Raw genomic sequence first — 13,047 nt, 5'->3', positions numbered from 1 at the left:
TGCTGTACAAACTGCAGAATGTAATGCTTGGCACACGACAGTATCTACATTGTGTTACTGGAAACAAAATATTCAAAATTCCATTGCTTCCTTTGTTTACAATGTACATGAGTTTCCCAATTGCTTCTTATTCTTAAATCTTAATCTGGAAGTCTGAAGTCTGGAAACAGATTGGAAAAAGTATGGAAAGAGTCTTGAATTTTGTATCAAGAATGTGCACAAACCGTCTTTCATTTACCTTGTAGACATATAAGAGTTAATCATCATAACTCCCTCAGCTCAGTGCATGGAGTTTTGCATGTGAACAAAACTTTTCCAATCTGGCTTGCTTTGCACCGTCTCCATGCTCTCATGACAAATAAGAAATATTAGCAATGATTGAGGACTGTAAATCAATGGCTGTTTTTTAACCCAACATAAAAGGAACAGGCTTTTAATTGCCTTTGAACAGTTTGTAGTATGTTGTTAGACAAGAGGCATTTCAATTTTTATGAAGCACTTGTTTCCATTCTTGTTAAATAGAAGTGAAAAAGTGGACATGCAGACTGCTATGGCCCTTTCACTGAGTGAACAAGATCCGTCATTGTTACCCTCGCCTTCGTCTAAACCACAAGAACCAAAAAAGCCTAAAGCTGAAGAAAATAGCAGCACTGAAGGGCTGCCTATAAGTGAAGCAGATGCTCTAGCTCAATTTCCTTCCCTGCTTGGTTCTCTTGAAGTTACAAGTAAAGTAGATCAACCAAAGGACACCAAAGGACCAAATAAATCTTATTCATATGGTAAAGCTGCAAACGCTGTATCATTACACTCGGTAGATGACTTTCCTACTCTAACTGCATCTGCTCAAATGCCAGAACAGTCTCAAGCTATACCCCCAGGCTTTGCTGCAGCCGCTCGTCAACCTCCTTCATTAGCTGCGTCACAACAGACTTATCGAGCTAAACCCCCTCCGGGTTTTCAGTTGCCATATGGCGCGTCTGTTAAAGAAAAGGTTAAAGAAAATGTGGCACCCACACAGGAATTTTCAGCAGCTGAAACAGAAGTTAAGATGAACAGAAATACACAGGAGAGAAACCAAATGCTAGTTGAGAAGATACGGGCGTTACTGGCGTATGACAAATCAAAGTTTGATGAGTTTAAAGCGCTCTCTGGAAAGTTCCGCAAAGGTAGTTGTTCTGCTAAGGAATATTATGCACATTGTTGTGATCTTTTCAGCACAAATTTCCCGCAGGTGTTTTCAGAACTTGTGGATTTGTTACCTGATGAAGCGAGGCAAAAAGAATTGTTGTCTGTCCACCAAGATGCCAAAATTAATGCGAAACGTCAGAGCGGCAGTAAAAGTGAAGCTGGTAAACCGAATAAGAAAGCACCTGCCCCTGGGGTGTGGCAGGGTGGATCAACCCCTGGGAGTGCAGGAATACAGAGTAATGGTATATCAGAGATGGATTTTCCGTCGTTACCTGCAGCCTCTAACACTAAGAGGTTGTATCAACCTCGCTATAGACCCACTAAGAACCCCACTGTGCTGAAACAAGCTTGGATCAGAGGAAAGTAAAGAAAAATAATTTTCCTTTACGACTGGTTTATTTTAGTGACAGAAGCCACGAGGCAGAATTGGAAGTAGAAGTGCCATGTTTTAGTGAACATGGAAACCAAGATGAAAGTTTAGGCATAGCCTTAAGTTGCACTTCTGCCTTCTTCACTTTATTGTAAAATCTAATGAAAACTTAAACAGGGTGCACACAAGGCAGAGAATTCATAAGCCAGTCACAAAGCCCTTTTGCTTTCCTTAAGTACTAATCAGGTATTCCTTAAGTATTGTCTTGTCTGATAAATCCGGCGAAGATTGCTCTCTGGTCCCAACACCTTTTCAAAGTGCAGCTTTTACTACATGTGCATCTAGATCAGGACTAATGATTGCAATTCCCGCTCTCTCGCTTTTGTCACTGATGTACTTTCCCTTTACTATTTTGGTTTTACCTTCATTTGGGTTTATTGTATCATTGTAGATCTTTCGTAGTCCTATTACACACAAATCCAGTTTTAAGCGTTACGAGGGTTTTTTTTTTTTTTGCATTGTGATTAATTTTAGTTAAATAGTTATTATGATCAACTTAAATAAAAATGATCAATTGTGGGATTTTTGTGATTGAAGACTACTAGTAGTGATAGCAAAGCTAGCAAAATGTGCAAGCATTGATGAAAACTGCCTTCTTCAAGGGAGCCCAACCCTCACATCACACTGGAGGCATTTTTTGCACACTCATGTCTTCACTTGCTTACTATCTCTAGTAAAAATTAATAAGCAACTACAGTAGTTGTTATCCATTGATTGTTAAGTTAACCTTCAGCTTAGCCATCCATTTCTCAGACCTAGGACATGTATGGGGTTAGGTTAGGTAGAGTCAAAACAGGTGGAAAAAGTTTGTTGAGGAAATATCATTGTTTTTGAGGAATAAGGTTACTTGTTGCAAGTGTACTTTATAGATTATGTAGCCAGGCAGGAATCCAACCCTTCACATTTTTGTTGGCACCCTTTAAAACAAAGTTTGAGTGATTGGTCATTCTGCAGCTCTAGCATCCCATTTATGTTCCATCTAGACGTCTATTCAAGAAAACTGACTGAATTTGCAGATGAATTGGTCATAAAAAGAAGCAACAATGCTGTTAGGTGAAAAAATTGAGATGGTCAAATGCCCCGGGGTAATTGGGTGGAAGGCTAATGCCCGACCCCCGGGATGGACAGTGTGGGAAATGCCCAACTATTCCCCAGGGGGATGGTCACAGCTGGAATTGATTGAAGCATAATGACATAACCATAAGCATGAGAAAATGGAGTGAAAGGGGGATATGTAGAAGCTTAAGAAATGTTAGGCCATTTTCATGATGGCGTCAATTGATTACAATCTGGTAGTTGTAGTCAAATGACGTCGTAATGAAAATGTCCCATTGAAAAAAGTTTGATCCTTGCAATTGTGTCAGGCCCCTTTTTACTTGAAGAGAAGTGCTGTTTCGATACTTTGTTATGCTTACATTGCTTGTGAACACCAATCTTAAGTCAAATTGTCATTCTCTGAGAACATGTGCAAGTTGGAGCAGTGGAGCAGTTGGCACTGAGCAAGTTGAGGAATTCACTTTATCAACATGTTCAGTTCCAAGCGCTACTTGGCTTAGTGAAGTTCATTTGCATGCACGGTCAAAATCATGTTCATAGTGAACAGTCAAGCTTATTAATGCAAGGTGAAGGATGTAGAAAAATAGAGAAAGTTGTAGACCTGTTCCCACTCCTCCCTCTTCTTTTGTATGTTAAATAGCTAGAGGGTATTACACGGTGGCGCAAAGATATGAATTTTATTTTCGAGTGGTAAAATATCATTTTTAACACAACAAAAAAAATTTATAATTATCTTCAAGCCACCGTGTAATTTTCTTTTTACACACGCTCGCCATTGGTCATGGACTGCTTGCACAAACAACCATGAAAAAGTAGGAAATGACGTCATGAATATCCTCACTAGTGAGGATATGGAGAATACGCCACTCGGGTCCCGTATGTAGTTTCGTATGAATTTTACGAGTGGTGTAGTTTATAGTAAAATACTCGTGTCTATATAATAAAACTTGTTACTGCAAAGTGAAGGTCCAAAACCCAAATCTGCTAAGTTGGCTTACAAGTGTTGGCATCCAGGGCCCAGTTGTTCAAAGCCTGATTAAGTTAATCCTGGACTAACGGGAACTTTTATTCCAGTTTAATTATAAACCAGTGAAGATTCTTCAAAAAGATTTTTGTCCCTCAGTTTTGACTTAGACATTTCTTTACCATTAACTTAAAATTAGCTTTCAAAACATTTTTAATGAGTGAGATGAAAACCTTGGTTGACTTTTAATCGCGGATTAGCTTTAATTGGCTTTCAAACAACCGGGCCCAGAAGAAACAGTAAGTGAGCAGGTTGTGCATGGTGCATGCCATCCAAGATAATTCTAACTTGGTGGTGTTAATAAAAAATTTTAGAGTTCTGGCAACAACTCCAGTTCACAGTTCAGTTAATGAGAACATGTAGAACAGGAACGCACTTTGGTAATAGGCCATTTTCATGATGGTGTCATTTACTACAACTACCAGAATCCTTCAGTTTGTTGTTTTCTTTTGCAAATCAGGGATATTGTCATCTAACCCTTATTATGGTTACAAAAATTTAAATAGAAAGGAAAAACGAAGAGGATTGAGACAAAATTGCTTATTTGCCCAATCGCTTTGCATGTACAGAGATTTCACTATGTGTCTGCTGAAAGATTATGCCACTGGTCACCTTCGAGGAAACAGCTAAGCTACTGATGATATGCCCATGGTCATTCATGCATGCGGCTTCCGTGTCGTAGATAATCTTTTACATTGTAACAGATCTAGACACGTCACAAGATCTCATGCTGCTTTGCTTAGTCACGTTCATGTATTTAAAAATCAAAAACTTGATTTGCGCTGCAATTTCCCAGTAAATTTGGTACGAATTGTGGTCAAAATTGACTCCTGTTCCTTGCGGAAAGACATGTACATGATTTGTGCAATGACATCAACCATAATGGGGAGCTCAAGCACAGACGTTTGTGAGCCACGGACAGCAACCGAAGGTCAATTTTTTCCGTTTTAGGGTGTTTTCATGCCATCACGTTTGTGAAGTCAAGCTACGGACGTCCAAGAAGAGTTTTTCCAGTCCTTGTGAGGAGCAAAAACGCGCCAAAAAAGAAAAGATTTGACTTCCGGTTGCCGTCCGTAGCTCACGAATGTCTGTGCTTAAGCTCCCTATTATTTCAAGTTCAGAAAAATGACGCAGGACAGCACTGGATCTATGGGAGTTTTATTCATCTCTTTCTGTCAAGGCATCATTACATTCAGAGGGCTATTCAGTTGGAGCTTAGGCCCAATCTGCTCCACCGCTGTTTGCATCTTGCATGGTGATAGATGTACCCCAGTCACCACTTGGCTCAGCTCCCCACTCTTTAGCTGCAGGTTCAGCAGCAGCAGAGATATCACCCCAGTCCTTGGACACAGCAGGGGTTGTTTCAGTGGCCCAGTTTGTAGAACCCCAGTCTTCACCAACAGTAGTTGGTATAGTTGGAGCAGCGGCCTGATCTGGAGCCCCCCACTGAAAACAAAAATAATGTAGGTGAAAATTAGAACACAAAAAGGAAATCTGCGTCAGATTTTATAAACGCCTGTCCCCCAGCCCCTCCTCCCTTTTTTTTTTTGGGGGGGGGGGGAGGGTGAAGGTTATAAATCAATAAATAAACAGCTACTTTGAATTTTGAGCTGTCTTTCAGGCACCTACTTTTCAATGAATCCTGCATGTTGCATACAACTCCATGGTATGGGGCTTTCAGTGGAATCACTTGCTCAAACGCAAATACAGTACATTCACACGACCTGTTCCCCCTCCCACCTATTCTATTGTAATTAAGAGCACTACTCCATGATTGTAGGTAAACATTCGCCTTCTAAGTTTTCTTACAACCAAGGAAAGAAGTGAATGAACCAGGTAAAGGAGAGAAAGCTCTGTATCATGAAGGGAACTACTACTGAATTATTTTGGTGGGTATACTGTTGGACTTTTCTTTTTTAGAAACCGGTTAGCAGCACAGCCATTAATCACTGGAACAGTCGCCAAATTGTCAATCTTCCCAATAACTGAAGGGCCAAGTGCACGAAGGCCGTTAAGTGACGGTTTGGCCTTGGCATCTACATTTCTCAGAAGTCACTCTAAGTTAGCATGCATACAGACTGGTTCTTGTATCAGAAACATAGTTCCCTGTGATTTGTGATTTAGAGGGCTCAAATTCACCCAACAAGTCTATGACTGTAGCCTAAAAACCGAACCAACTGTTAAATGGTGCTTGAAATGATTTCCCTTCTTCTCTGTCTAAGCCTAAACAAATTTTTCAATGTGATAACAAGCTCTCCTTTGGTCAATAGAGTTGTTATCAAGTTAGAACTCTTGTTTATTAATGTGACAACAAGTCTTTAAGCTCTACTTCTGTCATGGGAGTTGTTACAATGTAAGAAATTTTGTTTAGCTTCAACAAAGATGGAACTATGTTTTGGATACAAGAACCAGTGTGTATGCATGCCAAATTAGAGCGAATTCAGGGAAATTTGGATGCTAAGAACAAATCATCACTTCCACTCTTCTTACACAGGGCCAAAGCATGGAACGCGAAATCAGCTTAATATTAACAATAATCATTTTATTAAAAGCATTTGTGCAGAAGTGTCTAAATAACCTAATTTGCCTTGAAATTGAAATTGCTGTAGATACATGTAGGCTATTTCAGCATAGACTGGTTATCATCAGGATGCAAACAAAGTCAGTTTTACAGCTTGCCATTCATGCAGGTAGCTATAATGTACAAGCCCAAAAGTCATTTCAACCAGCCCCAAAAACGTTTTGATGCACAGGATTGATTACACAGTTCTTCTGTCATTTGAAATCCTCAATAACTTCACTTGCCCGTCAGGCAAGTCAAGAACAAAATCCACTAGTCTGATAGCAAAATCACTAGCCGCGGGCTATCCGACCCTACTTTTTTTGAACGCTGATCATGTATGAAACTTAGTTGGAATTCAGGTTTTGAGAGAAAGACCAATATAGGAATAAGGGAGGCAGATGGCCTGATGGTCATGCAATGAATTTACAATTTAACCAGAGAAAAATATAAACCCTCTTAACTTTCTGTTAAGTGTGAGCCTTGTTTTCATTCCTTTGAATAGGAGGGGTGTCATGGGGTCATTTGCCATAAATAAAATTATTGAGACTAAAACTTACTATAATAATATTATGTTTCTAAAAAGATCTAATTTTCAAGGAGTTTTCATGAATTCTACTCATTTCCCAGGCCTGAATTTTATAAAATTGAAATTCCATGACTTTCCAGTATTTCCATGACCCACATGAACCCTGAAGAAGTTACTAACCTCGCTGGTTTGTTGGTCTGCAGCACCTCCCCATTCACTGGGATAGGTAGGCTGCGATTCCTCAGGAGGGTGTTGAATGGCTGCCTGTTCTTCTTTCTCAGCCTGATTAAAAAGGGAAGGTTTAACATTGAGTTGACAGAAACAGTAAAGTTAATATTTTTGTTAGGAGAATAAGCATATATAATTCTCTGCTGGTGGTGTTAGGTGTCTGATGTGATAAGCTTTTTTATATAACAATAACTTCCAGTGGTCATCTTGATCTAAAATGGTTGTGTTGACACAGACAGCTTGAAGGACAGATTTGTCTACATTAGAGACAATATGAATCCTCCGTATCACCCTTATCCTCTACATTAAAGATCTTGTATGACAAACCAACAGACAAAATGTCTTGATGTTTTGGCAAATTCTCCCAACAACTGAGCTACAGAAATGTAAAGAGACCATTGAGCAGAATTTGTTTGAGGACATCAAGAGTTCAAGGGTAAACATTTTTTGGATCTTGTGTCTTATAGGGGGCCTCGATCGATAGTAATGGTCGATATGTCGGTCGACTGACGGTCGATATCTCGGTCGAGCCTCGGTCGCTACTCGGTCGATAATTGGGGATGGCTCGGTCGATGTTGTACCGCTATGGCGGTCGTCGTATCGACCGAGGTGGCTGTCGGCCGATATAGATAGCAACACATCGACACTTCACCGACACATCACCGATACTTCATCGATATTTCACCTCTTACCGGCCAATAGTATCGGCCGATATATCGGTCAATATTCTATCAATATGTTTTTTCGACACTTCGTCCTTATCTTGATTGACATTCGTGTACATAGCGCACCGCTATATCGGTCGTCATATCAGTTGATGGCCAATATAATAACGACAGATAGCGGGTCGATAGTCTGTCGTTATCTCATTTTATTCTTCCACTATTGCATCATTTTACCATATTAGGTCAATAGAATGCGCAAAAACATGCCAGCGTAATAAACCGTAGTGTCCCGGTTTAACCGATTTAGAACAAAGCAAAATCCTCGTTCCTTTTTTGTGTCGACCGAGTATCGGCCGATGCATCGACCGACACTTTACCGATACTTGACCGACGGTTCACCGATGTATTGCCGACACACTGCCGATGCTATCGCGACCGACTGTCGGTCGATCTCTCGACCGAAGGTGATCCAATGATCGGTCGATACATCACCAATATAGCGGCCGATGCTCGATCGACGCTCGCCCGCTACTCGACCGACAATCGACCGATACTCGGTAGATACATCGACCGAGATATCGACCATCAGTCGACCGACATACCGACCGTTACCATCGATCGAGGCCCCCTATAAGACGCAAGATCCCATTTTTTTACCTCTTCTGGATCCCTGTAAAAGTACAGATCAGGCATGATCTCCCACGGATGCTGACGACTGATGCTACCACGCATGCGAAGCACCTCCCTTGCCAACAACCACCACATCAGACCAACAGAGTGAGCACCTTTGTTGTTGCAAGGGATTGCTACATCCACGTGGCGCAGAGGAGAGTCAGTATTGCAGAATGCAATAACTGGGATGTTCACATAGGATGCTTCAGTCACAGGCTATAAGAGAAACACAAACATTTGTGAGAATGCAGTAGACTTACAACTGTTACTGAAGCACTTGAGAGCAAAATAAAAGACAACAGCTAGTAGGAAAACAGCATCTAAGCCTCCAATGGAAGCTTAAAGGTGCATAACACTTGCAATGTTTCATTCAACTTGTCTTGCTATACCTTCAAGCTTTGTGAGAAAGTTGCATGAAGCACTGTAAAGTGAAACATACCCTTGGTTGCAAGATACGTAAAAATAATGTAAAAGCAACAACGTAGAAAGTAAGCAGGGAACTTGATTTTACTTTATTCAATGCTTTCCTTTAATTTGCCTCTTGAAATGATTTTGACACTTCCTACAGGTGTAAGTATGTTGCAGACTTGCAGTGCACAAGTATCTTCTATGTCTACAAGTCGCTAGGAATGGTTAGAACACCCAAATGGTGTGGAAAATGACACATGTCTGTCTCAATTCAATAAATCATGATTTCTCCTTCTTGAAGTCCCCAATACTTGTGACAAGGTAATAATAGTATAAAATAAGGTTTATACCTGGGTATCAGTGCGTGGGTCACACACAACAAGCAGACGAGGTTCCTTGAAAGCTGCCTGGATCTGATTTGTGAATGTACCAGGGGTGAATCGCCCAGCTACTGCAGTAGCTCCAGTGTGGTTTGCAAACTTCAGGATTGCACGCTACCAAATGCAGAAAACAAAATAGGTTGAGGGTTAATTAAAACTGTTGTGAATCGGAAAAGTTACGGGTTGAAGCAGTTTTAAGGACCCTTCAATTAGCAAGACAATTAGTAACTTACATAAAGACTATGTAAGATATCAATATTTCACTTAGATGTACACTTGGACAAAATGTTATATTGTGCTAAGAGTGCTGCAGTATTTTAATGGGTTTTTTTTGGTCAACAGCGTGAATGAAATAGAACTAATTGAGCCAAAAGAGACCACAAACAGTGGTTGCCTTCGTAAGTGCCCAAAGGAATGGGGCTACTGCCCTACATTTTTGGCTGACAAGTTTCAATGGGCATGATTCTGTAATGACAACCTTGTTCAAAATGTTCAGTGCACGTCTGTGGGTTGCAAGCGATGATTAATTTATGGGATAACAGACAAACTGCAACAACCTCAGAAGCCCACAAACCCGCATAAATTTCCCATTTTACTGTTGTAAACTCACCTGTCCATATGGCCTTGCAGAGATCACACACACGTCAGCAGGATTTTCAATGCTTACGATGATACGAGCTGCAAGAAGCAGCTTCTCCCATGTCTTTTTTAAATTGATGATGTGGACACCTACAACAATAAAAAGAAAAGAAACTTCTTAGTCTCAAAATGTACAAATTCAATTACAGGTGATGGTGACATCCTGAGGATGGTCAATTACAAAGCAATTCTTAAACCTTTAAGCCTTAGTGGTGACCACCATCTAAATTCTCCTTACAGTATCACCACTTGATCAACCATTGAGATTATGACAATAACAAAAACGAGCAGCGAAGATTAAATATTGATGTTTAAACAAACTCTTGTGAGTCATATCTTATGTTTGGAAGAATCTTTATTTATTAGTAATTAAAGTGGAGTCAAAGTTCACTTTAATTCGGGGGATTAAGTTAATAGGGATTTGAACAACCGGGGCCCTGACTAGTACCACGAGAAACATGAAAGCAGTGAGGAGAATAATAATTATTTATAAAGTCATGCTAATACCAGGGCTTAAAGGGATGATTATGTTGACTGAGAAAAAGACAGGCATAAGTTAAAGCAGATGCTCATTGAAAGGTTGCTTCTGAAAATGGTTAACCAGATAGAGGTTCCACTGATTCTTGCAAATGATTCTGTTAGAAAAATTCAAATGTTTAAAAAAAACTTTGCATGTCATTTTTTCCCCATTAGTTCAGAAAACAAGTTAGCTTTCCAGATCCAATGATACAATTAAGAGTACAAGGTTGATAGGTCGACTTTGTCAAATACTGACATGTTAATTTTTGTCACCCGACTTAAGGTGGTGTTAGTAATGTGACAAAATGTCCAAAAAGACCACTGATAGGCCATAACTGCTGTACATGTATCTCTTGAGAGTGGGGCCTTGGCAACATATCTTGATGACCTCTCTGATCTTCATTCTCAGGATGTTAGTTTCTCTCTTGATGATTGTAGTTGAGGACACGTCTAGGGAGTGTCCCAAGTTCTTTAGGTGTTCCCCCACGGCCACTAACGACGAAGGAGTCAAAAGCTTGTGTGCTTAAATGTATTGAAGGCAAACTTGTTTTCTAAACTTCTACTGACAGCATCAGGAAACAATTTATTTTTTTCAAATCTTACCATCAGTTTTTCGTTTGTAAACATAATTTTCCATTTGATAGTCTACATTGCTAGCACCAAGATGAACCCCAGCAGCAAGTAGCTTTACCACATCTTCTTCCTTTAACTGTAGAGCTTCAATGCCCCCAGACATTATGCTTGGCTGTGCCAATAAAAAGTAACGACGGAACAACCTGTTGTGAGCAAAACAAAAAATAACAACAGTTGTGGAATCAAGCTTAAATTGTGGTGAATGTCATCCAAATGACAGTTGGTGTCTAAATACTCTGACATTACCACTTTGTACCACTGAGATTGACCTGTTCTTTGTTTGATTAAATGCAGTCAAATAATATCCCTGAGAGTGTCAATACATGTAACCCAGGAAAACAAGTGATGTCATTGTGTCCTCATCATTCAGTTGACCCACAATAACCTTTAATAGAGGAATGATTGCAAAGTTCCATTGTGATGATGCACTACTTCCCTGAACAGTGAACAGCTACAGACAGGGCCGGATTGTTCAAAAGCAGATTAACACTAATCCACGATTAAAAGTTTACCGAGGTTTTCATCACGCTCATTAAAGATGATTTTAGAGGCTCATTTAATCTAATGGTCAAGAAAAGTCTAAGGCAAAACGAGGGACAAAAATGTTTTGGACGAATCCTTAGGGATTAGTAAATATACTCGAATCAAAGTTCACATTAACCTAGGATAAGCTAGCTTCATCAGGCTTTGAACTGGGCCTTGGCGGTAACTTTTGTTCTTTCTTTCTTCAAACAAGTTAACCATAATAAATATTGGTAGTGCATTCTACTCAAAATGTGCTGGCGGCAGGTGAGTTTGCTTTGACAGTCCCTCCACAGTCCACATCCTCCATTCCAACCATAGCAAGGGACCCTCACCTTTGCTGCCTGCTCCCCCTTACCCAGCTGTGGTAAGGCACCCTTAGATAAACCCTGCTGTTTATGACTCCTGCTATACTGCACTACTGCTACAAGTGTACGTTTTGAGAGGGTTTGTATAACAACATTGTTTGCATTAAAATTTTGTAGAAGATCCTCAGATGTGGAAGGCCTTTTTCACTGTGTCCTTAGAAAGGTTAGGGGAGTTTTTTAGGTACTTTCATTAACTGAGTATTGATTCCAATATTTGTTGCAGAGTTTATTTCAGAAGTCCTCCTTCCCCCCTTTTCAACCTCTCCTCCACCCTCCCAACCCTCTGGAAATTCCATTTAGCTTCATAGTGCCCTAAGTTTTAGCTTGTGTGACTCTCCTTTCTTGCGCACTTTCCATTCGGCCAAAATTTGCAGTTGGAATTTTGCAAACTTTCCAGGTCAAATGGAAAGGCTTTTTTTTCCCCCAGTTGTTTCAAGCTCGCAATCTCATTGGTTGATCAAAAATGTATGTGGTCGCACAATGATGGTGCAAGAAGACAATAAAATAGAAATGGGGATTTTGTGCAATTTTTACATTTTAATTGGTTAAACAAAAACTTTGGCTATTAAAATACATGGGAACCACCGCATGTAGTGTGTAACGTGATGTGTCATATAACCGCCATGAACTAGGATGCATGGTCCAAAATCTTTGCACGCCATACTAAAATACTTTCCGAGTTGGTATTGAAAATGGTGAGGTGCAAATGAAACAAAACTAGTGCTGTAAATAACAGTTGCCGCAAAACCAAAAGGTGCATATTAAAGCTTAGACTAATAACTGTTGAAAGTGACCATTTGTTGCCACCGTGCTGAAAACTAAGTTCACTAATTCTACAGGTAAAAAACTAAGAAATCCAACTCTCAACTGCTACAAGGATATAGTCCGCATGTAGAATCTTCAGAGTCAATTTTTGACAAATAAAAACTTCTAGTGGGATGTAAAATACGATAAATATTGAATTGAATTAATGAGATATAATATTGAAACTTTTTCAGCTACGGAAGACACTAAAACGCAGAAATAAAGACGAATAAACAACGGATATTTCTTACTCTCGCAAAAGCCAACGAGGGCTGGAAGAAAAGAGAGCGAACGAGTGAGACCACGTGGTACTAATGGTATCAAACGCGGGGTGGACCACAACGTTTCAAAGGGCATTTTTAAATTCTTAAAAGAAATAATTAGGGAGGAGTAGTAAAGTATATAACGAATCGTCTGAAATA

General features: G+C 39.9%; 2 protein-coding genes across 2 annotated transcripts in view; one reads left to right on the top strand and one right to left on the bottom strand.

Moving 5' to 3' along the window:
• LOC146462140 (uncharacterized) overlaps window positions 1-2,140 on the top strand; it is a 6,143-nt gene extending 4,003 nt beyond the window's left edge. The window contains exon 3 of the mRNA XM_085085978.1: window positions 523-2,140. Coding sequence (XP_084942104.1) covers window positions 523-1,555 — 1,033 coding nt within the window. The 3' untranslated portion in view covers window positions 1,556-2,140. The remainder of the gene's footprint in view (window positions 1-522) is intronic.
• Window positions 2,141-4,840: 2,700 nt separating this feature from the next.
• LOC146462139 (small ribosomal subunit protein uS2-like) lies at window positions 4,841-12,935 on the bottom strand. Its single transcript, XM_085085985.1, has 7 exons — window positions 12,877-12,935; window positions 10,902-11,074; window positions 9,751-9,869; window positions 9,111-9,254; window positions 8,338-8,568; window positions 6,968-7,069; window positions 4,841-5,144 (listed from the first exon to the last, which is right to left on the bottom strand). The coding sequence occupies exons 2-7, from the start codon at window positions 11,032-11,034 to the stop codon at window positions 4,914-4,916; spliced, it is 960 nt and encodes a 319-aa protein (XP_084942111.1). The 5' UTR covers window positions 11,035-11,074; window positions 12,877-12,935; the 3' UTR covers window positions 4,841-4,913.
• Window positions 12,936-13,047: the final 112 nt, after the last annotated feature.

This window comes from Pavona decussata, unplaced genomic scaffold (assembly GCF_977016875.1).
Source record: "Pavona decussata unplaced genomic scaffold, jaPavDecu1.1 SCAFFOLD_191, whole genome shotgun sequence".
In the NCBI taxonomy this organism is placed as follows: domain Eukaryota; kingdom Metazoa; phylum Cnidaria; class Anthozoa; order Scleractinia; family Agariciidae; genus Pavona; species Pavona decussata.
Note: the sequence above shows the minus strand (reverse complement) of the source record. Positions and strands in the feature narration are given on the sequence as shown.